General features: G+C 47.1%; 1 protein-coding gene and 2 long non-coding RNA genes across 5 annotated transcripts; 1 reads left to right on the top strand and 2 right to left on the bottom strand.

Annotated features, from left to right (window-relative positions):
• Window positions 1-1,898: 1,898 nt before the first annotated feature.
• Window positions 1,899-12,428, bottom strand: LOC102554670 (uncharacterized). Of its 3 annotated transcripts, none has more exons than XR_005503974.2 (3): window positions 11,784-12,428; window positions 11,472-11,662; window positions 1,899-3,948 (listed from the first exon to the last, which is right to left on the bottom strand). It is a non-coding gene; the product is annotated as an uncharacterized LOC102554670 (long non-coding RNA). The 3 variants fall into 3 exon arrangements; XR_005503973.2 differs by having other exon boundaries at window positions 1,899-9,295; window positions 11,793-12,422; XR_353637.5 differs by having other exon boundaries at window positions 1,899-9,295; window positions 11,784-12,414.
• A 62-nt stretch (window positions 12,429-12,490) lies between these two features.
• On the top strand, window positions 12,491-20,945 carry Fkbp4 (FKBP prolyl isomerase 4). Its single transcript, NM_001191863.1, has 10 exons — window positions 12,491-12,760; window positions 14,466-14,610; window positions 15,177-15,319; window positions 15,995-16,115; window positions 16,406-16,562; window positions 17,104-17,194; window positions 17,289-17,372; window positions 17,591-17,776; window positions 18,217-18,456; window positions 19,538-20,945. The coding sequence occupies exons 1-10, from the start codon at window positions 12,656-12,658 to the stop codon at window positions 19,640-19,642; spliced, it is 1,377 nt and encodes a 458-aa protein (NP_001178792.1). The 5' UTR covers window positions 12,491-12,655; the 3' UTR covers window positions 19,643-20,945.
• LOC120102402 (uncharacterized) lies at window positions 19,963-25,441 on the bottom strand. The gene is made up of 3 exons (XR_005503975.2): window positions 25,314-25,441; window positions 24,418-24,635; window positions 19,963-23,198 (listed from the first exon to the last, which is right to left on the bottom strand). It is a non-coding gene; the product is annotated as an uncharacterized LOC120102402 (long non-coding RNA).
• Window positions 25,442-25,614: the final 173 nt, after the last annotated feature.

Here is a 25,614-nt window from a genome sequence, read left to right as displayed (position 1 = left end):
TAGAAAACATTCGATATAAAACCATAGCTGTTGGGGTTGGGGATTTAGCTCAGTGGTAGAGTACTTACCTAGCAAGCGCAAGACCCTGGGTTCGGTCCTCAGCTCCGGGGAAAAAAAAAAAAAAGAAAGAAAGAAAGAAAAAAAAACTATAGCTGTTGTGTTTTATAAAAGAAAGCTAGAATATGCTTGATAGAGCCAGGTATGGTGAGGGGGAGGGGTACCTCAGAGGGCCCATGCTGAGGATCCCTTCCCCGAGGTATAGAAGAGTTTATTTAGGGACAGGGAAAGAGGAGTTGAAAATGGAGTAGACCAGAGAAGGATGGGGAGAGGGGAGAGGGGAAAAGGGAGAGGGAGAGAGGGAAAAATGAGAGAGGGAGAAAGGGAGAGAGGGTAAAGGAAGAGAGGGAGAGAAGGGAGATGGGGAGAGGTAGAGAAAGGGGAGAGGGAGGAGAGAGGCCGGTCAGGAACATGTGGAGAAAGAGGGGGTAGGGGGAAGGGAGAGAGAAAATACAGAGTGGCAGAGAGAGCAAGAGAGTAAGAGGATAAGAGAATAAAAGGGAGAGGAGGAGCCAAACAGCACCTTTTACAGGAAGCCAGGCCTACCTGGCTGTTGCCAGGTAACTGTTGGGCAGAGCCTAGAAGGGAAGCTAGCAACAATGCTCCGTAATTAAGACTACAGGAATTCACACTTACAATTCTGCTATCTGACCTTTCTAAAAAATACCCTTCCAAGCTTCAAATAAAGCAGAATCACAAAAATATGAGAACAGCGTCACCAAAACTGAAAACAAGATTTACAAGCTCATTGCTGTAGTGTCCTAGTTCCTTCCGACTGCTGTGATGAGCACCCTGGGCATGGCGACTCCAAGGGTGAGTCCATATGGCTGAGCTAGGGTATGACAGCAAGAGCAGGGAGCTAAGACTCGTGTCTTGAATCACAAGCACAAGTAGAAAGTCCACTGGGTGTAGCATCTAGCCTTAAGCTCTTAAAGCCCTCCCCCAGTAACACACTTCCCCCAATAAGGCCACACCTCCTAAACCTACCCAAGCAGTGCCACCAGAGAGGGATCAAACATCCAATGCCAACACTACAAGGACATTTTATTTAAGTTACCACATACAAAACACTACAAAGCCTAAGGAATGGCCAGCTGAAGCCAGGTAGCAGCATTTACAGAAAGCAGAAAGCCTGCTCCTGGGTCTGCTGCTGCTGCAAGACTGACAGTTTGGGACTATATAGAACTTTACTCAAGGAGAGCCACCCACCCAAGCCCAGGCCCAGCACTTTGTTCTGAGTCTAGAGAGGTACCTACCAGAGTTGGTTGTGCTATCATTTTCCCTTTGGCTTTCAGACATGTGATATAATTCTTGTTTTTATTTTGGAAAATACCAAGTTGCTACAGAGATGATAGCATGGTGTTTAACAGCACCATCTGCTCTTGTAGGAAGGACTGAAGTCAATTGGAGCTCATATGGTGGCTCACAACCATTCAAAACCTTGGTCTCCATCGCCCTCTTCTGGCTCCTGCAGGCACTGCACACATGTGGTACAGAGACATTCTCGCAGGCAAAATGCTCATAATTTTTTTAAGATTTATTTTATGTATGTGAGTACACTGTAGCTGTCTTCAGACACACCAGAAGAGGGCATCAGATCCCATTACAGATGCTTGTGAGCCACCATGAGGTTGTTGAGAATTGAACTCAGGACCTCTGGAAAAGCAGTCAGTGCTCAAAACCGCTGAGCCATCTCTCCAGCCCTCATAAATTTTTTTAGGTAAAAATAAAACATACTTTTGAAAAATAAGAGAAAATTATAAGAAATGCCTATAATTTTACACACCTTAACCACATGTGGATATATGCACACATAAATAGTCTTGGAGGCAGACTATATGTATACTACACATACATTTATTTATCCGTGTGAATGCATACATATACACATATGTAAATGCAAATAAAGAGCGCCATCAAAAGAGTGACATATCCAGAGTGTGGCAGACAACGTTCATGTTCTTCCAAGGACTCTGCTGTACACTCCACAGTCTACATGGACCATGTTACCAGATCTGCCACTTACAAAGCAGTTGTTTACAGTTCTGAGGCTATCCTCAGAGGTTTGTACACGCTAAGCTAGATAGGCACTCTCTCACTGAGCTACATCCCTAGTAACATATCCCAGTTTAATAGACTCCTCCAATGTTGTGAGGACTAAGCCCTACGGGTACTCTCTTAATGTGCCAAGTTGCTTGCTTGGTTGTTTAATTTCATTTTATTAACGTATTATTAATATGCTAATAACAAACCAGTGGGTTTCACTTTGCTATTCCATTCATGCGATACACTTTGACCCCATTCATACCCATGGCCCCCCCTTGGCCCCTCACTGCTGCTGGTCCTCTTCACTTTTGCCCTTGGCGAATCAACTGAAGGCACAGGACACTCACGAGTAGCTACACCACTAAACCAAGTATTTCTAACTCTCCCAAAACCCCCTAATTGCCCACAGATCCTCAGGGAAAGAGTGTGCTTTTGAGACTCTCTCCCCTAGCAACCTTTAACTTCCTATAAATCCTCACAAGACGTTCCCTGCTCTGTGGTAGAATGTTGGTGAGCCAAATCTTACACCGGTTTTGTGTAGGTAATCAGAGCTTCTGGAAGTCAGAGAGGGTAACTGTTATATAATGCCCAGAAGATGACAGTGTCCCAATCACTCTAACCCTTCCTCTACCCATACATTCCTCCACTCCCTCGTCCATGATGTCCCTGAGCCTTGGATGGGGTAAGAGAGATGTCCCCTAGGACTGAGCACCCCAACTCATTTCCCAGTCGTGACCTCTTCACTAGGTGCTGCCCAGAGCAAACAGCAGAATGTGGCCATGGGCAAGGCCACACACAACACATGGAAAGTATTTGGTGGGCACATCACATTCAAACATCAGAAGTAACTTCCCCCACTCACGATCTCCTTAGCCGTGAGTTTCTGACCAGGTTTGTAGTATAAAATGTGGATTTCCTTCTGTGGAATGGGCCTCAAATCCAATCAGAAAGTGGAAGGAAGCCTGTAGACTCCTTCTCAAGTTTTAGACTTCAAAGGTTAAAAGTCCTTCATACTGAAAATAGAGTCCGCTTCAAAGGAGAGAGGAGAGGGAAGAACTTTGGGCAGGATAAACTTCCTATCTCTTTAAATAGTCAAGCATATGTAAAGCTGTGCTCTGGCCTACCTGGGATGCCCCTCCTAGCCTTGTGCACTGGAAAATACCTATCATCTTCCAAGACTCAGTTCAAGTACCTTCTTTCCTATCGCTTCTTAAGGCATCACAGTCCCCTGAAGGACCTCCTACCTTAGCACTCAGCCCACACTTGGCACTGGGTTCCCATGGCTGTCTTGCTCCTTAAGACTATGGTCTTCCCTATTTGGGGACCCACATGAAAATATCACCTGCAAATTATAGGTAACTCTGTTAATGAACACTTATAAGAAACACTGAGCTGATCTGCCTAAGCATGGAGCCCGAGGAAAGGATTGTCGTACCTGCCTAGCAGGCTTTCACCTGCCTAGACTCAGCCAGTCAGCTGAGTTCTCCTGCCATTCTCTCCACCCAATCCCATCTTCTGGCTAGATATCAGACATTCCTACTGGCTACTGCTGGCTTTATAAAATCATCTGCCCTCTAAACCTATCAACACCCATTAGAACTTGGAAACTTCTGTGAAATTGTCCACAAATAAATCGGATAATCCCAAGTGACCAGTGACTAGTGACTAGTCTCCATATTGGAGACACATGGTATTTAGCTTCAGCAACCCTGACAAACCATATTACTGAATCCTTAATCCCTTGTAGCTGTGACTGACATTATTACCTCTTCTCTGTGTCAGGAGATACCCGTCTTCAAACAAGATGGCGCTCAGAACAACAGAGTCTTCCAATGCAGCTGTATTCTGAAGGCAGAAATCTGAATCAGAGGCTTTTGGTCCTGATGCCTGACCATGGGACCATCGCCCTTCCACTCAGAGACAGGGTGAAGATGCTTCCCCAGCTTGAGAATGCAGTGAGATCCAATACGCCACCCTGCCAGCACACCCACTCTGGAGCATCCGTTTACTTTGGAGCAAGCAACATTGAACATTCCCTTATCCTCTACAGCAAGTGCATCAAGTCCTTCATGCACCAAGGCCCTGGATACCAGGATCAAAAGGAGATGCTGTTCCTGACAGTCAGGGAATTACCGGACTTGCTTTTCCTAGGCAGAGGGGCTAAAGTGGGTTTGGAGACATACACCAAAGTAAATGAAAACTATACAGAGAAGGTGGGAGGGTCAGAATGCCCCCAGCACATGGACAGCACATGGCCATCCAGCAAGCACTGGGGAAAGAGAGCAAAAGCTGCACCAGCTAGAACAGAAACAGTTCCATGCCTTTGAGGAGATGATCCAGAACCAGGAACTGAAAAAAGAGTGATTAAAAATTGAGCAAGAGTTTAGCAAGGTGGGACCAGACCCGGAGGCTGCTAGGGCCTGACTCAGAAAAGGCCTTTGAGGAGTACTCACAGCTCATGTGTTATCGGCAGGCTTCAGACTGTTAACACAGCCAGAAGGTGGACAGGACAGCAGTAGTGGACAGGCCTCTGAGACCTTGAGTGCTGAGCGACAGAAGTGGATCACACTATGTATGGTACCTTGATCTACACCCTACACAGAGTTTCCCCAGTTCACTGATACTAAAACTACCCGTGACATAGAAACATGTGGAGCACTCGGTGGGAAACTGACGAGCGATGACATCAGCATCATACACATTATCATCCCAGACAAAATGCTAGGTCTGATTATTGCAACACAGAGGATAAAGAAGACATTTTCTTCCTACAGGACGAACTAGGTATGCTCATACTTTGATAGACTTACCGTCCCCTCACACAAACAGCCTTTCATCCCAGTGCAGACATTCACATTCTCTGCTCTTAGCAGATGATGTTGACAGATTCAACAGCTGCTGTCTGTCTCCCCACTCCCTGCCCCCAGGTTCAAGGAAACAATGCCATCTAAACTAACTGACCACAGACTACAGGAGATTTCTTTCTGTACTTATAAAGGCTTTCATACAACAAAAGCATGCTGTAGTCACGTTACTGTTAAGGACTAGGCTGTGATTACCACAGATGATTCTCGACTTAAGGAGCTACAAACCCAAGTCAGTTTATACTGCACCTGAATTTAAGCTTTCCAAAAAGATTTAGAGACAACAAATACGGGGAATGGCAAGAGAAAGACTGACTTTTTTTTTTTTTTTGGTTTTGTCCTTTTGAAAACAAATCATTGAATATATTTTTAAAACAAATTTGAAAGAGGAAACCTATCACACTAAGCAACTAACTCAAAAATTAGGTGAAAACAGAGAGCATCTCTTTGCCCTTCTGGACTCAAGGATTACCCATCTTCCTTGTCTCTACCTATCAGCCTGCACACGGTCTACCTTTGGACTAGGAACAGCAGCTGTGGAGAGGTCTGAGAGACATTTGCAATGTTTGGGCTCTCCCTTGGCTGGTGGTATAGTTATCTGGCAGCTGTTGGAGACAAGTTGCCTGAGTGGTTGGTAGCCCAGTTTTGTCACTGTTCCTGTGTCTAAGATGTCAGCAGTTGTTGGAGACCCTGTCCCACAAAAGAGCAGACTTGGGATTACCTTGTTCCTCACTGTACCCTGTTGTCACTGTTACTGCCTCTACTGTTTTAACAAGAAAGGCAGTCACTGTCCACTGTGATTTCTGCTTATACATTAAGACCCCGACCTTTACCACTAACAACTTTTTATTTTAACTTAGACCCCTTTGGTAAGATAGGGAGTCCTTAGTCTTCTGGGTTTTCAATCTTTGACCGAAATCCAGATTCCAATTAGAATCTCCCAGCTTCACCAAGTCATGTGATCTCACATGCCCCCTTCTGGTAAGGAGAAGCACTACCTCAGCTTCTAGGGCAGGTCTAATTGTCTGGAAGTTTGCCTAACACCTAACATAGACAATGGAGTAGGGAGAAGCTTGGGATTGGATGCACGTCTGTGAACTGAATGAGAAAAAGAAATAAAAGGAGAACATGACTGCTCCTAAGGGGCTGAAATTTTTATTATAGATATAAGGGAGAAAACAGGTAGAGATGGAGACATCTTGGAGAGTCTAGAGTGAAGCTAGACTGAGCCGGGCCATGGGAGGGGGAAGGAGGACAAGAGAGGAGCCAGACCAAGAGGGGCAGCCGGGGTCAAGAGCTGGGTGTAACCAAATTTGGTGATTTATACAGGGGCAAGACTGTTGAGCTGGAGGCGGGATGCCCAGACTAGGGTAGGGGGTGGGGTATGCTAGCCAGGAGGACCTCAAACAGATAGGGACTGAGGGATGCTGGGAGAACCTGGCAGCCAGTGTCTGCTTTGATATGTTAATAGGTATCTCAGCCTAGTGAGTTTGATTTGAAACCAAACTCACAGGAAGTGCAAAGAGGCAGAAAAAGCTCCTGAATAACTAGATGCTCAAGACAACCGAGACAGAGAGACCATCAGCCACCGTCTTCGAATATTCAACAGCTCACACAGGAGTTCAGTAAACAGGTGTTTGCTAAGTGATCAGACAAATGAAGGGAGAACAAGTGAGGAGCAGAGGGGCACTTGCAGATGGATCCATTACACACTGAATGCCTGTTCCACACTGCAGCAGATTCTAACTGTCCAAAGCCCCAGGCATCTCCCATTTGAGCCCGGAAGTTGGTAATCTTATTCAAAAGCAAGACATGGGGTTGGGGATTTAGCTCAGTGGTAGAGTGCTTGCCTAGCAAACGCAAGGCCCTGGGTTCGGTCCCCAGCTCTGAAAAAAAGAAAAAGGAAAAAAAAAAAAAAGCAAGACATGCACCCCACCCATAACTGAGACAACTGAGGAACATGTGAGACCAGGTCCCATGATAAACTGAAATGTTATGACAGTCACTGAACACCAGACATAGGCAGCAAAGAAAAAAAGTCTTGGTCTCGAAGAGTGATCAGGAAAGTAGTCCTCAAAGACTTTTTGATTTTGAGCTTCCCAAAGGAAGATAGAAGGAAAGAAAACAGGAAAGTCACCACTGGTCTGGAAGCATCCTGGAGTCCTGGTCCTGAAGCCTCAGAGATTCTGAAGCAAAGGGACATGGGTAACCACCCAGACCATGATCCCACATGAGTAATGTGCCATCAGGACAGGGGTGATACAGAGGACAACTGTATACTGCCCTAGGTTCCACACAACAGTGAATTCTGGAATCCTGGTGCTACAGTCCTGATCCCAATCTCACTCTAACTAGGCCCCTGTCTTTTCAGGGTACAGCACAAGGTAAAATATTGATAAGACTAAGTAACATGCTTACCCACGACATCTTCCAATAATATCCTCGAGCCAGCATTAGGGGTAGGAGGTGAATACACCAAGCAATCAAATGAACCAAAGAGTCCAAGGAGAAGGCGGCCTTGGCCTCCCAGACTCCCACTCCCTTGCTGACAGAATCATCATGGCTCATGGAACTAGGTGGGACCATTTGCTTGCCCACTACAACTGAGGAGAAGGAGCTGAAGGAGGTGGAGGATCTTCCTCAGTGTTCCTTTCTTCCCCATCCAGCCACACGATACAACTTAAGTGTCTCGGAGGCCAGTTTCTTGGTTCCCAGAATCCAGCAGCCTCCACTTCAGGATTCTCACATCTTCAACTCTTACAGGACCGGATTCATCTACCCCTCCTCCACAGATACTCAGGTACATCCTGGGGTGGCTTTCTCCTTCTGTCCCAGCACTTACAATACCCAGCTCCCTTCCGCAGCAAACAATATGGTAGAACTAAACAACACGGACTGAGAGTCACAATGACTCAGTCCACATCCTTTGCTGAACACTGAGTATTGGACATACAACAGGTACAACAAATTACCACAAACCTGTTGCTTAGAACAAGAATTGTGGCAATGGGTGCTTCGAATACCAGCATTAGGGGTGCAGGTGGGGGGTATGAGTTTGAGATCAACAAGACCCTATGGCAAAACAAGAAGAAGCCAACTAGGATGGTACGCACTCCCAGAAGCTGGGGGGTAGAAGCAGGGGAATCAGAAGTTCAAGGTCACCCTGGGCCACAGAGAAGTCAAGGCCAGCCTAGGCTATAGGAGACTGTAACAAAAACAAACAATAAAAACAAACAAAAAAAACAACATTGTGTGGTTGCACAACGTTACATTAGATTTAAAGGCCACTGAACTGCCCAGTGGGAAATGGTTAAAAAAAAAAAAAAAAAAAGCCATGCTTGGTAGCACAGGCCTTTAATCCAAACATCTGGAAAGCCAGAGGCACAAGGACTTCAAGTCTGAGGCCACTGTGGGATACATGATGAGACCTCACTTCCAAAACATAAAAATAGTAGTAAGAGTTACACAGGAAGTCTTGTTATGAAAATAGCAAGTAAAATGCATTTTGATGTTTTGGTTGTGAGCCTAATGGCTGAAACATTTCTCCAACTCGTAAAATGCATTTTATGCACCAGCAGTAAACAGAAGATCTTTGGAGACATTTAAAGCAACAGCAAACAAAGACCTAGGGCTGAATTTAATGAAGTGGCCATGGGGCTTCCGCCCCACTGCTGCATGCTTTACAACCACTGATTGTGGAGAGGCCGAAGAGTGCAGCGAGTTTTAAAATGGGTATATATGCACAGTGAAATGCTACTGAGCCACACAGAAAGAAGGATGGAACCAAAGATTATGCTAAGCAAAATAAGCCAGACTTGAACAAATCCTACATCTGCTCCCGTGTGGAATCGAATGTATAGATGTGTGTATAGGAGGTGGAAGCAGAGAGAGAGAGGCCTCTTGGGAAAACAGAGTGGACAAACAGAATGGGGAGAGGAGTAGGAGAGAATAGGGTACAAGACGAGACAAATGTGGTTCCTCTAAATAAAGGTCATACGAAAGCACTACTTTGTATGCTGACTGGAAAACCTAAAGGCAAGAAAGACTTCCAACCTGCAAAGTACATAAAACACTGTTGTGTTGCAACACCAGGGGGCAGAACACTCAACAGGCTGGCCCTCCCATCTGACTCCTGCTTGCATTTCACTTCGTTGGGTTTTGTTTTGGTTTTTTTTTTTTTTTTAAGTTTTTTTTCATCATTTTTAGCAGTATTTTTGTTTGCATGCTGGGAAAATCTGTCCCATACTTTCTAGTTTCCATGTCTGTTTCTTCTCTGAAGAATCCTTTTCTTTTGTTTTCAACGTTCCTCTCTCTTCTGTGCCATCATTCTTCGAAAACATAAAATTACAATTTTAATGCAAGACATTTAAAAAGCATCAATCTCTAAGAAAGATATCTTGGAAGAGGAAAACAAGAAACCTATTACTTAAAGGGGCAGGGGCAGGGTAGGGACTTCCTATTTCAGAAGAAACAGGAGAAATTCCAGAGCTCTCCAACCAGCCAATCAGTGTCGGTGTCAAACCTTGTCTCCAAAGGTGGATGGACTGAGAACCAGGTGCACACCTTTAATCCCAGCCCTGGGGAGGCAGAGGCAAGTGTATCTCAGTGAGTTTGAGGCCAGTCTAGTCTACATTAGTGAGCTCTAGGTCAGCCAGGAGCCATAGAGAAACACTGTCTTGGAGCAGGGGAGTGTTGGCGTTTGTGAGGGGTAAAAGGAGGGGTGGATGGAAAGGGTTCATCCACTAAAAACACTTGGCAGTGCAAACCTAATGTTCTGAGTTCTCTCCCTGGGATCTGTGTCAAGGTGGAAGGTGAGAGCTGATTCCACAAAGTTGTTTTCTGACCTCCACTCGTGCTGTGGGACATCCGTGCTGAAACACACACACACACACACACACACACACACACACACACACACACACACACACACCATGCAGTACCATAACAGTAAATAAGTTTTTAGATGGACAGGACTAGAGAAAAACACCTATATCTGTATGAGCACACACTCACACAATGACTTATTTAAATGAGTAGGGGGAAAAGGGTGGAGGAGGAGACCAAGATACCTTCTTAGATGAGTACATATAAGGTTTAGGTGGCCATTCTTCCAGAAGACCTAGGTTCAATTCCCAGCACCTGCCTGATAACACACAGCGATCTGACACCAGCCTTGGGGATCTGGTGCCCTCTTTAGGCCTCATGAGCACTTTATGCACATAGTGCCCAGACATACATACAGGCAAAACACCCATATGGGTAAAATAAAAAGGTTAAAAAAAAAAAAAAGACCCTTAATTTTTTTTTTCCAAGAGAAGTGACATACACAACCAGAAGAAACTCCAAATGCACACAGCCCTGCCCTGAGACCTCAGTGCCTGACTGTTGGCCTCCCACAGCTGCATCACAGAGGGAGGGCCCTCTCACTGGACACCTGTCCTCATATCTTGCATGCCACCTTGCCTCTTACCGAAGTGCTCCATGCTCACCTCGGTCCCCCCCCCCACATCACTTATCCACTCACCACTGGAAGCTCAGACCTGCACTAGGCACACGGGTACACTCCCTCCTTTCTAAGTGTTAGGTCACTCTATTGACAGGACTCACAGACGAGAGACAGAGGCTAACAAATGAGGCAACCTGCCTCGACTTAAGACAGCCGTACTGTAAGGTAAGCCAACCCTTTGCTTACTGCTAATCCATAAGCACCGTCTACTCTAACCCGAGGTTACTCTGTTCCAGCAGGCACGTGCTGGTGCTCAGCTGGAAAGTGCTGCATGAGATCAAAGGATTTAGGCCCACAATGCTGTTCTCAGGGAAGAGACACAAACTCACTGCTAGTACTTAGCTTCTCCATCACAACTTGCTGTGCCAGATAACACCCCAGGGTCAACCAAAGTCTCTCCCACAATCAACAGGTATATAGGAGAGCAACAGAGAGTTAAGTACCGTGTGCAAGCCAGTGGTATACAAGAGCCCTCCCTACTGGAGTAGCCACTCACTCCCTTCCATATTCTTTGGCAGTGTCTCTAGCCACCAAAGGAGTCTTAGATTGTGGTTAAACTCGTAAGACTATAAATTGCTGGAAAGAATGGGTTACTTCTACATCCCGTTCGACAGTCCAGCAGAAGGGACTACAATAAAATATTTAACATGCTTAAACCATTATAATAAGAGTTATTATTATTATTATTATTATTATTATTATTATTATTATTATTATTTCACTCCTCTGGGAGGAATAATAGGGCACAAGTGTGGATGTCAAAAGACAACGTTGAAGGACTTTTCCCAACATTGTGGGTGTTAGGGATCAAACCTAGGTTCAAAAGCACAATCTCGCAGGCCCCATATAATAAACAGCCTGTTGCCTACTTAATGCCATCTCTGGCTTAGTACAACGAACGGCATCATGCTGGGCACATGGAGACGGAAAAAGTTCATTACACTGGAGTGAAAATTCACAAAGCCAATAATACAATAGGTAGATCTGGTAGCACTCACCAGGCTCTATGTATAACTGTGGTACTATCCGGCTGGGCAGTCAGGACCTCTCCAGACAGATCTTCCATCAAGTCAGCAGACCAAGCCATCACTGTTTCAGTAATCAGAACTTCATGGTTTTAGCCACACGGACTCGGAACTCCACAAGCATCTCTTAGGAGCATCAGGTTGAGAAGAAAAGGTTCCTTCACCTTTAGTAAAGGGGGAAAGGGGAATTTTTTTTCCATGTGTGCTAAAACTATTTTGTGCTCCAGTACTAAACAAAAAAGGCTAATTAGTATGGTGGGAGAAAACGTATTTTTACACACGTACCCCACTTACAAGTCTTTGTCTCTTACATATCTGCTCATGGTATTTTAGAAAGCAACTCATGCGGTGGGCCTGCCAGGCTGCAGAGAGGGCAAAGTTGTGTCCAATTTGTGCACCTGGGCTAAACTGTTCCCTCCTGGGCCCACGCTTTCACTCCCTGGACCTCTCTTCCCACACTACTCAAGTGCCCACGCCTGGGACCATAGGCATCGGCCGCACAGTCAGGGGAGGCCGACCTTTGCCACTTCACATCTGGCTGTCTCCAGCTATTACACTGTGGGCCTGGGTGCACAGGGCGGGCCACCAGACAGGCCCAGACTTGGGAGTCCTGAGGATGGAGAAGGATCTGGAAAAATCTGCTAGCCGCGGGCGGAGGGGGTGGGGGTGGGGAGGGACGACATAAGGAAGACTGTGATCTTCAAAATCCCAGAGGTCCTAGTGTTGGAGAGGAGGGCACCCCTAAAAGCTATCAACCAGAGAAGCAAATCTTAACAAAAACAATGTAAAAACAAAAAACCAAACCGCTCCAATACCCTCAGCCCAAGAGCCCCAACCCGTTTAACCGCTTCTCTAGAAAGTTCTCCGCTCCCGCCCCTCTGCAGCCGGGCTCGTGCCGCTCCTCCCTGCCCCGCCCCCGAGGCAGATAGGACCAATTGCGGACGGAGACGCGCCGCGCGGGCCCGCCCCTCGGCGTCGCCCTACTCCGCAGCCGCCGGCGAGCGCGCGGAGAGCCCGGTGCGCGAGCCTGGAGCGCGGTTCGAGGTGGGCAGCGCTGCCTTCCGCTGCACGCCACCCCGCCGCTCATCCCGGTCGGCGGCCAGAGTGCCGGGCTCGCGCTCGCCCCACTCCCGCAGCCAACGGTGCGCCCAGCGGCCATGACCGCCGAGGAGATGAAGGTGGCGGAGAACGGGGCGCAATCGGCGCCCCTGCCTCTCGAAGGAGTGGACATCAGCCCCAAGCAGGACGAGGGCGTGCTCAAGGTGAGGGGGCCGTGGAACCCTCGGCTGCAGGCTCAAGGGCCTCAGGGGTATCGTGGCCGGAGGGTGGGGGAATTCGTCTTCCCTACGCGGGCTGCAGCCCTGAAGACCGCACGGCGGCTGCACGCTCCTGAGGGTGCGGCCCCGGTCCGGGAAGGATCCCCCAGTGCAACGCCAACTCGAGCCGGCTGCACTGTGCGGCTGAGAGGGGCGGAGCGGAGCGCGAGAGCCACAGCCAGGGGCCCGGGCGGGGCGCACGAGGCCCGGACGTGCCGAGGGACTCGGGCCTCGCCTCCCGGGAACCCCTCGGCTGCAGCGTGCGCCGGCCACCTGGACGAAGGTGCTCCAGGGCTCGCCCACTTGAAAGTTAAACATTAGCTAGAACCAAAAACGGCTCCCGGGAGCAGGTTCCTGGCCCAAAGCTCATTGTGCTTTTCCGCGCCCCTTTTGCAATCGCTGAGATCCAGCGAGGTCACGGGCTCGGCCATGCTGTGCCCCCTTTCTCGGCCCGGGGAGAGCGAGAGCGATGCATGCCGGGACCTGTAGTTCCTCGCCTGTCCCTCCTGAGTCTTTCTGAGTTGGGGGTACCGGGTGCTAACCGTGGGGGAGGTGCATTGCCCTGGAGCCAGCGGCTCACTAATCGCCTGACTGCAAATAGCCCGAGGAGCGAGGGGGAGGGCGCCCTGACCCAGGTCAGGACAATGGGCGCCGGTTCAGAGCAGGTTCTGCCAGCAGTCCAGGACGTTGAAATCCTAACCCACATTGCATGTCTCCCTGCATCGATTGTTTCTCCTCCTCCGTGTGTCCCATCTCTCGGCTCCTAGTGTGTGTGGCTTGTGCAAAGCAGACCTTAGGGAGCCTTGTTAGCCCAGAAATGCTCTTGTCTTTTTTTTTTTTTTTTTTTTTTACCTTAGCTCTATCTAGCTGCTCCTGGTGAACATGTGGCCCTTCTTTGCACTAGGTTCTAATCCCCAGAGGGAGTCAATTCCTCTTTTATGCTCCATTGCTTCCAGGACCCTGTACATCCTTATGAAGGAAGCTTTCCCTTAGAGGATAGTCCCACATCCACCTATTGGCCTGCCCATGGGGTCACCATATATATATACAAATAAATATTAAGCAGAAGTAGATGCCTGCCTATACATGCATGGGAGGTAAAGGACCCCTTAGCTTGCCAGTCAGGTAGTTTCCTTTCCCATGTCTAATTTCCAGCACCTGATACACCAGAGCCATTGTGCCCGTCTGTAATCTGGCCCTTGCTTTTCCCAGTTTTGAGCAGATCTGTTCTTTTCATTACTCCTGTTCCATTCTGTTCAAACCAGACCCTGATCTGATGACCCACTAGTTTCTGTCGGGTTTTTTTCCCTCAGAGCACCTCTGGAGGATAGGGATTGTCTTCGGTGCCTGACCCAATAAGTTCAGGATAGTTTAGCACCTTGTCCGAAACCATAGACAAAACTTAATCCCAAATCATTATCTGCAGTTTTCCAAAGCAGTGCCTGGAGGGAGAAGGGAAGGTTAGTCGAATCTAAGCCAAGTCACTAGTGTCGGGATCATTTGAAGATTGATCTCTCAGACCTGCTGAAAAGAAGCAGGGGGCAGTGGGTACAACAGAGGCCATCCAGTTTGTGCCTTTGGTGGGGCTTATGGACAGCTGGGGCTCTTCTGCCCACATCCCTAGGTACTCACCTTCTTCCCTTCCCCCCAGGTCATCAAGAGAGAGGGTACAGGCACAGAGACAGCCATGATTGGGGACCGAGTCTTTGTCCACTACACTGGCTGGCTGCTAGATGGCACAAAGTTTGACTCCAGTTTGGACCGCAAGGACAAATTCTCCTTTGACCTGGGAAAAGGTAGGCCTGGCTAGTAGGCTGACAGGATAGATAGGCTCTGAAATTGATAGCAGCTGTCACAGGCAAAAGTCATGTTCTCAGCCAAGCTTGAGCCGGGTGCCGTGCAGCACTGCCTACCTGTGTACCCACCCAGGTACCAGAGAGGCTGAGGCACGAAAGCCACTGAAGCCGGTAGTTCAAGTCAGCCTTTGGCAAAATAGCAAAAACTAGCCATCAGAAAAGAAAAGGCCCCCCAGAAGGAAGCTTAAGAAGGAATAGTTAAGAACCCATCCATTTCCCATCCTGTGTTTTCTTCTACTGTTTCGGGACTGGTTGATTCCTCCTTTCCCATCTCATCCATCCAGCCTTTCCCTCACTTGGGGATGGATAGTCTTGCTTCTTGAATTGTGTCACAGGGTTGGGCAACCTTTTAATGTCCTGAGAATGACAACACTGCTGCTTCTTGTCTCCTGGTCCTATTTCTAGAGGTGTTTAGATTCTGCCTGGGTGTAGTGCAGCTCCTATCTTTGGGGACATTGAGCCTAGAGTCAAGCCCCTGCTAAGTGGGTCTTTTCCTCCACCTATAGGGGAGGTCATCAAGGCTTGGGATATTGCTGTGGCAACCATGAAAGTGGGGGAAGTGTGCCACATCACCTGCAAGCCAGAATACGCCTACGGTTCAGCAGGCAGCCCTCCAAAGATTCCCCCAAATGCCACACTTGTATTTGAGGTGAGTACTGGCCAAAGATCTCCCAGGCAAAGAGCCAGACCTTATCTCACCCCATTGCCTGGCTGTCCTCCAGCCCTTTCTGCCTCTTGGAGACAATGTAGCCAAGCCTGAGGGCCTAGCTTTAGTAGGAAGAGAGGTAGAAAGGTTAGCTGGCTCTGCTGCCTCCAGAGAGACCAGTAATAGAGGCTTCCAGTTAGAAAAGGGGCTCCACAGCCCTTCTAGAATAGGGGTGACTAGTACTCTCAACTGAAAGGAATCTGGGGTCAGGAAGCGTCTGGGTTATAAAGGGCAGTGTAGCATATTGGTACCCTGGATCTCCAGAGGGAGAGACACCTTCCTATATGTCAGTGGTTGAGGCAGGACCTCCACTGAGGGAAAGAACTAAAGCTGTTGAACTGAAAGCAGAAAACCAATCAGTGGGCATAGGAGAATATTCACACGGCCATTGAGATGGCAGGTCACTTCTGATGCCTGCCCGATGAAATAATACCATGTCCTTGTTAGATAGACCAGGATGATAGAAGGCTTGTCTTTCTGAAGCCAAGTAAAATCCCTGTATCCTTCTGTCCAGATATGGTCTGGCCATTACTAGTGACTCTTCTGAGTGGAAAAGAGGCAGTTTCACTGTTAAGTTAGTGAAGAAAGGACTTGGTCACTTTCTGTCTCATCACGCAGGTGGAGCTGTTTGAGTTCAAAGGAGAAGATCTTACAGAAGATGAAGATGGTGGGATCATCCGCAGAATACGGACTCGGGGGGAAGGCTATGCCAGGCCCAATGATGGCGCTATGGTAGAAGGTAAGAAAGTAGAGTCTAGTATGGGAAGAAAAAAAAAAGAGTTGCCTTGATTCCTGACTCAGACTTACGGCCTTGGGTAGTGTGGACCAAGTCATTTTCCTTCTATAAGTCTTTTGTCTCATCCTTAAAATGAGAAGAACCACACAGCCTTAGCACCCCATCCAAGTCTGAGACACATTGGTTATCTTGAGTCTGCGCCGTGATGTGGAGATGTGGGGAGGCTGGTGGCAGCTTTCTCAGTGCTCTGCCTTCTCACACCCGGGGCACGCCTTCTCTTTCTCTCATGCTAGTGGCACTAGAAGGCTACTATAATGACCGGCTGTTTGACCAGCGGGAGCTCTGCTTTGAAGTCGGGGAAGGGGAAAGCCTGGATCTGCCCTGTGGGCTGGAGGAGGCCATTCAGCGCATGGAGAAAGGAGAACATTCCATTGTGTACCTCAAACCTAGGTGAGACACAGGCACTTTGCAGGGGAGAGGGACACAACTGAAAGTCCAAGGTGAACTGTGGGATAGACATTGACAAGCGCCATGTCCCTGCTGCTACTCTTAAGAATGCTGAGAGCACATGAGCTCTTGATTGGATCTGAAAGTGGCCACAGCTGACCACATTGCCTCATTCAGATCCCTAACCTGCCAACATCTAGATTTCCATATGCCATTAATTTATTCAATCATTAACATTTGTTAAAATACCTACTGTATGCCATACATACTTAAGTCTCTAGGTCTTCAACATGGTTCTTGCTTCAGTGTCTCTTTGAGTTTGTCTTCTCAATAGTGTATAGTTAAGACTTAGGAGCAAGAAGTAGTGAGCGCTGAGGGACCACCTGAATGTATAATGAAGATGCTAGGGACATGTTTGCCCAACAGGAAGCATTTGAACCAGGTCTCAAGATGGGAAGGTCCTTTCCAGGAAACCAACAGGAAGCCTCTCGGTCCGAGCAGACAAAGGGCTGTGAGGTAACCCAGGCATTTTTCACCTCCACAGCTATGCTTTTGGCAGTGTTGGGAAGGAAAGGTTCCAGATCCCACCACATGCTGAGCTGAGGTATGAAGTACATCTGAAGAGTTTTGAGAAGGTGAGTCTGCCTAAGGTGCTCCCTCCCCTGCAGTCTGGTCTGTGGGTGATTCTGGGGAAGGTGACCACTGTGTCTGTCCTTTGGGGTATGACAGGCCAAGGCATCTTGGGAGATGAACTCTGAGGAGAAGCTGGAGCAGAGCAACATAGTGAAAGAAAGGGGCACCGTGTACTTCAAGGTGAGGCAAGGGCAAGGCAACTCAGGGAGGGCTATCCAGGTAATACTCTGCCACAGTGTGGACATCTCCTGAGGTTATCACCTAGTGTATCTTAGTCCATTTGGTCTGGGACGGGAAGGAGTGGGAGGCTGGTGTCCAGGAGTCACTCGAGCCTACCAGGTGAGACAACCTGGGCTGCTGAACCTGCACTGGGTGCCTGAGCTTCCCTCCCATTCTAGGAAGGCAAGTACAAGCAAGCCTTACTGCAGTACAAGAAGATTGTGTCTTGGCTAGAATACGAGTCTAGTTTTTCCGGTGAGGAAATGCAAAAGGTCCATGCGCTCCGACTGGCCTCACATCTCAATCTGGCCATGTGTCACCTGAAACTGCAGGCCTTCTCAGCTGCCATCGAAAGCTGTAACAAGGTGAGTTCCCTTCAAGAACGTGTTACAGGCAGTTGTGGGGTAGAGTTAGTAGGATATATCACTGGGAATCCTGAGTTCCAGACCTAGAGAGTAGAAGTAGTAAGTTTTTTGATGGTGGGAAAGTATAGGTACAGACACTGAGCAAGCCCTGATTGGGGAAAGCTAAAGGGGCGGGGTTTGGGTTTTGTCCTTATCTGTATCTGGGAAAGTGAGGTTGTGTTCTTCCTATGCATGAAGACCTGCTGAATTTCCTTTTTTCCTCTCGGATTACGTGAATTTCTTCCTGGCCCATGACCCTTCCGGTTTAATGTCTCTGTCTACTTTTTTCTGACTTGGCACCAACCACTTCCACTGAGCCTCATCCATCTAAAGGGTTCCTTGGAAATCCTACTGGTGCTGCAGAGTCTGATGTCCCCACTGCTTCCTTTCTGTGCTCTTAGGCCTTGGAGCTGGACAGCAACAATGAGAAGGGCCTGTTTCGCCGGGGAGAGGCACACCTGGCCGTGAATGACTTTGACCTGGCACGAGCTGACTTCCAAAAGGTCCTGCAGCTCTATCCCAGCAACAAAGCCGCCAAGACCCAGCTGGCTGTGTGCCAGCAGCGGACCCGCAGGCAGCTTGCCCGGGAAAAGAAGCTCTATGCCAACATGTTTGAGAGGCTGGCTGAGGAGGAACATAAGGTTAGGGTAGGGGGGTGTGTCTTCTCTAATTTTCCATTGCTAAGAAGAGACTATGACCAAGACAGCTCATAGTAGAGTTGATAGAGGGCTCACCACTCTAGAGGGTTGGTGTATGAGACTGCCATGGCAGGGAGTGTTAAGTGCAAGACAGTCAACACAGGCTTTTGACATCTCAAAGCCTCTTAGCAAACATCTCCGCCAACAAGGCCATACCTCCTAATCCTTCCCCAGAGTCCCACCAACCAGGAAAAGTTCTGTCTTAGTGCTGACCCCACCAAGGGGGCTGACATCACAGAAGTGCTTCTACACACCAGAGCCCAGTTCTGAAGTGTGCTGTGTTCGAGGCAACTGGCCTAAAATTCACAAAGTAGACCGCGCTGGGCTGGAACTCAGTTGTCCACCTGTCTCTGCCTCACGGCCCCATACTCAGAACCAAAAGGTTCTATGCTTAGCACACAGGCACGTGATCCTGCCAGTTCAGCCTTACCCCACTGTACATTTGCCCTGTATGTTGGTTAATGTGCGGAGGCTTATTTTATATCACTAAAGACAGCTTCCAAATTTTTCCTATTCTGCATTGTTTTGTTGCACATCCATAGCATAACTTACATTAGCCTGTTGCTTCAGTGTTCCTGATATTACCATCCAAGAGGAATAGATGACAAACATACTTTTTGTAGCCACATTTGAAAGGTGAAATTGAATAGTGATTTAATATTTTATATAGTTTTAAAATGATTTTGGTTAACATATAAAGAAATGGGTTTAACGTTGTGCTATGTATCTCCTGAGATACCCTAATCCATCCTTCGATTTTGATGCCACAGAAGCACACATGAGGTTAAACATTTAAGAATATTTTTGTTTAATGGCTCTAGGATATAACTCGAGACCCTGAGTTTAAACCCAAAGCACAAAGAGAACATCTGAAATCTGTGACATTCAACAGTAATATGTTGAATGGTCTTGTCAGGTCAGAGTGTGTGTGCACGCACAGGTGCTTTGAACCGTTCCAGGATTGCGGTTAGAAGTTGTCTGTCTTGCTTAGAAATTCAGCCTCTTCCTCTTGCTCATCTTGCAGGCCAAGACAGAAGTGGCTGCAGGAGACCATCCCACTGATGCTGAGATGAAGGGTGAGCCGAACAATGTGGCAGGCAACCAGGCTCAGGTGAAGACAGAAGCATAGCCTGCCTCTCCGCCTACCCACCCCTGCGGCTGCCTCCCTGCTCCCTTCCCTACTCCACCCTGTTAGTTTTGTAAAAACTGAAGAATTTTGAGTGAATTAGACCTTTATTTTTCTATCTGTTTGGATGATGGCTTTGGGGGAGAAGGGAGAAGAGCAGGCTGAGGGTGAAATGGGGGGTAGTTTTAGATGGTGTCAACTCCTCTTTTCTTCCCCGTTATACATGAGTGTATATCCTTCCACACATACATCAGAATGTTAATTTATTTTGCTCCCTCTGTTTGCTCCATTTTCAAGTGGTTGAAGGGGCTGTGTGATAGGGATGGGGTCTGATAAGCCAGGGTGGAGAAGACTCCTGGGCAGCCATTTTTCCCATCCCTTCCCTCTGTGGTTGTTTTCCAAGCCTGCGGTCTCCATGAAGGTGCTAGGGGCATGGGAAAACCACTGTTGTGTCCATTACCTCTCTTGCCTTGCTCTCCTGAGATGGTATTCCCGGTAACATCCCCCGGTATCACAGTGATCGCCTCTAGACAGCTCCTACCAGTACTTCCCCTTTCCTCCCCTCCTCTCAGTTTCCTCATCCAGGTCATCCCTGTCCCCATCCCCTCAGCCTCTTTAATGCACGCTGAAGGTCCAGGCACACCTCAAGTCCTGTGCTTGAGCAATAAAGTGGAAACCACAAAACCTGGGTGTCAGGCAACCCTTTATGTTGAGCTCTCGGGTGGGGCATGGTGGGGATATGGGCGGGGCAGGATGAATAAGGTCCCACTCTGCTCCATCGTTAAAGTGTGGGATGTGGTGCAGACTGTGGCAAGGCAGGAAACAGCTGCTGTGCTCATACACCCTGAGCTCTGATATAGACTACAGCAGTAGAATGCTGGGGTGGTTCCCCTCAACAAGAAGAGGAAGAGTTTATAAACAGTGGTTTTGAAACTGGCTTCTTGTACTACTGCCTCCCTGTTCTAGTAGACATCTGGGGTGTTATAGCTGAATGTATCTAAGCACCATGTCCATTCTGGATGCCTGTGGAGACCAGACTACGGCATCAAGTCCCTCAGACTGGAGAGAATTGAGAGTCACTAGTTGGGTGCCTGGAATCACACCTGGGTCCTTGTCCGATGATATAAAAACACTATCACTAGGCTGGCCTTGTGTGTCACATCTTTAATGCCAGCACTCTGGAATTGGGGTCGGGTGGATCTCTGGTCAAGGCCAGCTTGATCTACAGAATGAGTCCAGGACAGCCAGGGCTCTTTATACAGAGAAACACTGTCTCAAAGACCTTCAGTGTTGCTGGCTTTTGTTGGGTCAGATAGCTTTTACTTAAATTTAAGGTACTGGTGAAGATACTGGCCACACCCAACTTAAGTTTTGACTTTTACAAGAAGCGACTGTGGACTATGTTAACCACACTGAACTTGTTCTTGATCATCCTACAGGTCAGAGATCACTGGCCTGGGGACCCTTCTCAAATGATAGTGGGGCAGTCAGGCTGCATTCCTCTACATCTTTTGACATTGTAGAGGATGAATTTCATGGAAAAGGACTTGGTTCTTCAACATGGGCATTACTGTATCTGTTTAGTTCCCCTACTGGGTGTAAGTCCAGGCTTGGGCTTGAGTTTTATGTCTGGTTATTTTAGGGAGTTTCTAACTTTGATTCTTGCTTTTGCTCTCGATGATACCAAGCCCTTGCTAAATTGCTAAGTGGTCATCAATGTAAGCTTTGACCTGTACCAAGGACTCCCTGATTACAATGTTGACCCAAATATCCTAAGAATGGCATGGCCCATTTTACACATGAGGAAACAACCAAAGCTTGAGAAACTGCTCAGTCACTACTTAGTGTACAAGTGTGGGTCTGGTTCGGATCCCCAGCACCCGTGTCAGAAGCTGGGTACTGGCCTTGGAGAGACAGCATCATAATAGTCCCAAGAGGATCCTGTAACCTCCATCTCTCCAGCCCTTTATCTTCTTTTAAAGATTTATTTTTATGCCAGGCATAGTAGCACATACTTTTAATCCAACACTCAGAAGGCAAAGGCAAGGGGAGTCGCTGATTTCAAGTCCAGCCTGGGCTACATGATGGCTACATAATGACATAGTCTTTTAAAAGCAAAGTGTATATATGAATTACTTGGACGTATCTTGTACAGTACCCATGGATGGTAAAAGAGTGTCAGTCCCAAGAACTTGGGTTAAGAGTTAATTATGGGGCTGGAGAGATGGCTTAGCGGTTAAGAGCACTGACTGCTCTTCCAGAGGTACTAAGTTCAATTCCCAGCAACCACATGGTGTCTCACAACCATCTATAATGAGATCTGGTGTCATCTTCTGGCCTGCAGGCACATATGCAGGCAGAAATCTGTATGATGTATACATAATAAATACTTTTTTTTAAAAAAAAAAAAGTTAATTGTGAGCCATGTGGATTCCCAGAACTGAACCTGGGTCCTTTAAGAGCAAGTGCTTCCAGCTTCAGGGGAACCAGTATCCTCTTCTGGTTTTCACTGTAAGCTGTGTACCCATTGCCCACACTCAGACATTACAAATAAGTAAATCCGGACATGAGACTTGAAGTACTGGGTCAGACTCCCATCACCACATGAACCATACATGATGTGTGTTTGTAACCCCAGCATTCAGGAGGTATAGGCAGAGGGATCAGGAGTTGAAGGTTATCTTCAGCTATATAAGTTCAAGGCCAGCCTGAGCTTATGTGTTACCCTACTTCAAAAAAGAAAAAGTTTGCAAATGTCAGAAACTAACCCAAACCACTATGAGATCATGTGATTCAGAGCCAGTCTTAAGCCTCCTTCCATCTATAATTAATGGATTAAAAGCATCCTAAAATATTTTTCATCTCTTGAGTACTCCTTGGGATTCTAAGGACTTAAATGACTCCTCTTTATAGAGCCCTGGAGATGGAAAGGTCCTAGTTTATTGTAATGTGAAAACTGTCTAGTGAAGATACTTTGATGAAGTAGCTAGATCTTTATGGCTAAACTAATCCTGCCACATCCTGACCCTGCCAGCTCCGCTCACATTGTTTTATAGGCACTTGCACCTTGCTCGCCCCCAGCATTTGTGGAGGAAACATGCTCAGAGGTGAAAGTCCAGCAACAGGTTCTGAGCTAACATTAACAATGTAGATTTTAGGGGTTGGGGATTTAGCTCAGTGGTAGAGCACTTGCCTAGGAAGCACAAGGCCCTGGGTTCGGTCCCCAGCTCCGGAAAAAAAAAAAAAAGAACCAAAAAACAATGTAGATTTTAGGTAGTTGCTCTCTGCGAAAGCAGGACTAGAATTCTGTATATTATGTTGCCAACGTATTTCCAGTCTCCAGCCCATGAAATGTTTCTCCCCTACATTCCTTCTCCAATGGCCCCACATCACTGTCCACCTGCTCTCAACAGGCTCTTCGATCCCTCTTAAATACCATGCCCACTGAATCCCTGTCAGTGTCCCACAAAGCCTGCAAGGCCACTTACCTTGCCTACTCGAATGTATCTGTGACATCCTCCTGAGGTCCCCTGCAGATGAGTTGTGTGGCCCATTTTACCTGAGGAGAAAAAGTACAGCAATAACACTGAGAACTAGAGAAAGTATTCTTACAAGTAAATCATTGCTAGAAAAAGGGATACAGCCATACAGCTATGCAGGGAGCAGTCACGTTGTAGTACCATGAACAATGTACTTGAAGAATTTTTTTTTTTTCTCAGAGCTGGGGACCGAACCCAGGGCCTTGCGCTTGCTAGGCAAGCGCTCTACCACTGAGCTAAATCCCCAACCCCTTGAAGAATTCAAGGTAAGGAGAGACATGTCTGCAAAGGTTTGGGTCAGGGATGGCTCAGTGGATAAAAGTCCTTGCACAGGCATGAGGACCTGGGTTCAGATCCCTAGCACCCATTGGACCCTGGAGCAAGGAAGTAGCACAGTTCACTCACTGACCTGGCAGACAAGCTGAAAAGGTGAACTCCAGGTTCAGTGAGAAAACATGTCTAAACAAGATGGAGAAGCAGTTGTAGAAGACATAGATAGCATCAACCTCTGCTTTTTACATACACATACATAGTCAAGCGTACCCACACATGCAAGTGCACAGATAACACACACAATACTTTATGCCCTGTTGGGTCTTTTTTTCTTTTTTAACTTTATTTGGCTCTCTTTACTAACAGAAGTTGTGATTGAAATGAAACAGCCTTAATGTTAAACAACTGTACAAACCAAAACCAGACAGTGCCACTGAAAATTCCAGAACAAGAACCCCGAATGATGAAGATTAAGGTATTGTGCTAGGCAGTGGTAATGTACACCCAGCACTTGGGAGGCAGAGGCAGGAAGATCTTTTTTTGAGTTCAAGGGCAACCTGTTCCACAGAGCTAGTTCCAGGATTACAGAGAGAAACTCTGTCTCAAAAGACAAACAAAAAAGGTACTGTGGAGTTTTGGGTCAGGCTGTGATTTCAAATTGGGTCAGAGCAGAGTGAACAGTGAGAGAAGTAGGCTGATCATCCTCTATTCAGACCTAAGAATTAAGGTATTTATCTTACAGCTGTGTTCAGAAAGCTAAAAAGAAAACAGCTAAGTACAACAAAACAAATTACTTGTTATATTCAAGCACGAACACTTTTAAGTTGGTTCTGTTTTCTCAAGTGGACAACAAGAGTAGACAGCAGGTGACAGCATACAACCCCTCTGTGAATAACAATGAGTTTATAGCACCAGGTGCACCTGTGTGACTTAGACCTAATAGATATGGCCATCCCCACAACTCACCACCAATAATAGGAACCAGTAACTAGGAATGGATCTGCAGTCCCCAGTATTGGTCCAGAACTCCTTCCTGATTGCCTTTTTTTTCTTTCTACTTTCAGCTGTCAGAGCCACTAAGACCAAATCCATTTTTTCCTTCCTCTATGGTAGAAAGGTCTCTTTCTCAGCCTTGTTCCACCACCTTCGACATAGAACATAGGACATCTCTGATCCAACATCCCCTAAGATGAGAAACAAAGTGTAAATCAGCCTGAGCTTGCACATTTAAAACTAAAGGGTTTTCCCTTAAGAGTCTCATTTCAGGCTGGCCTCAGACTGCATGTGATCAAAGATAATCCTGAACTTCTGATACTCCTGCCTCTGCCTCCCTAGTGCCAGGACTACAAGTATGAGTGCTTCACCTGGAGTATGTGTTGCTAAGGATAGAACCCAGGACTTGACACATGTTGACCATGCACTCTAGCGGCTGAGTTACAACCTCTGCCCCAGGCCCAGTTTTCAATTGAGTATCTTTTGTTTTATTGGCTTTTTTTTTTTTTTTTTTTTTTTTTTTTTGGAGACAGGGTCTTATGTAACCAAAGCTGACGTAGAATTCCGTAGCCTAGGCTGATACTGATCTCTTGATCCTCCTGCCTACGCCTCCCATGTGCTGGAATTGCAGTCGAGCAATACCACATGTAGTCTTGATGTCACATCTCAGAAGAAAGGCAGAACCTAGTTAAACAGGGAAAGTATCCCAAGCAGCCAGTCAGAGTAATGGCCCCACCTAAACTAGAGCAAGGCCCCCTTGAAACAGCCAGCTTAGTGCTGAGGGTGGGGGTTCACACCCTGCAGCGTATCCAGAATCCCAACAACCTTCACTTCCATAGGAACTGCAATAATGACAAAAGAGCTCTAACCTTTTATATCAAGCATCTTGGTTTGAATCTCACTTCTACCACTGCCTGCCAAGTTAATCTTGATGAGCATGTTTTCCTCATCTGAAGAAACAATAAAGCTTACATAATTTTGCTGATTAAAAAAATACACGCAAGGTGTGCTTTGCAATAGGTATTTTTTTTAAACTGCTGCCCATTAAGTACACAGCATAATTTTTTCCATTATAATCCAGGTGATATAAACAACCGAAACAAGGCTTTCATAAAATAATGCGTACTACTTAGATCTTTTTCTCTTTTCATATTTTTAAAATCTTTGTGG

This window comes from Rattus norvegicus, chromosome 4 (assembly GCF_036323735.1).
Source record: "Rattus norvegicus strain BN/NHsdMcwi chromosome 4, GRCr8, whole genome shotgun sequence".
NCBI classification, from domain to species: domain Eukaryota; kingdom Metazoa; phylum Chordata; class Mammalia; order Rodentia; family Muridae; genus Rattus; species Rattus norvegicus.
Note: the sequence above shows the minus strand (reverse complement) of the source record. Positions and strands in the feature narration are given on the sequence as shown.

Excerpts from the sequence above, each read along its gene's own strand:
- Fkbp4 (NM_001191863.1), top strand. The coding sequence starts at position 12,656 with ATGACCGCCGAGGAGATGAAGGTGGCGGAGAACGGGGCGCAATCGGCG. Across the intron at positions 14,611-15,176 it reads CTCCTTTGACCTGGGAAAAG|GGGAGGTCATCAAGGCTTGG; the intron begins GTAGGCCTGGCT and ends CTCCACCTATAG. Across the intron at positions 16,116-16,405 it reads TGATGGCGCTATGGTAGAAG|TGGCACTAGAAGGCTACTAT; the intron begins GTAAGAAAGTAG and ends CTCTCATGCTAG.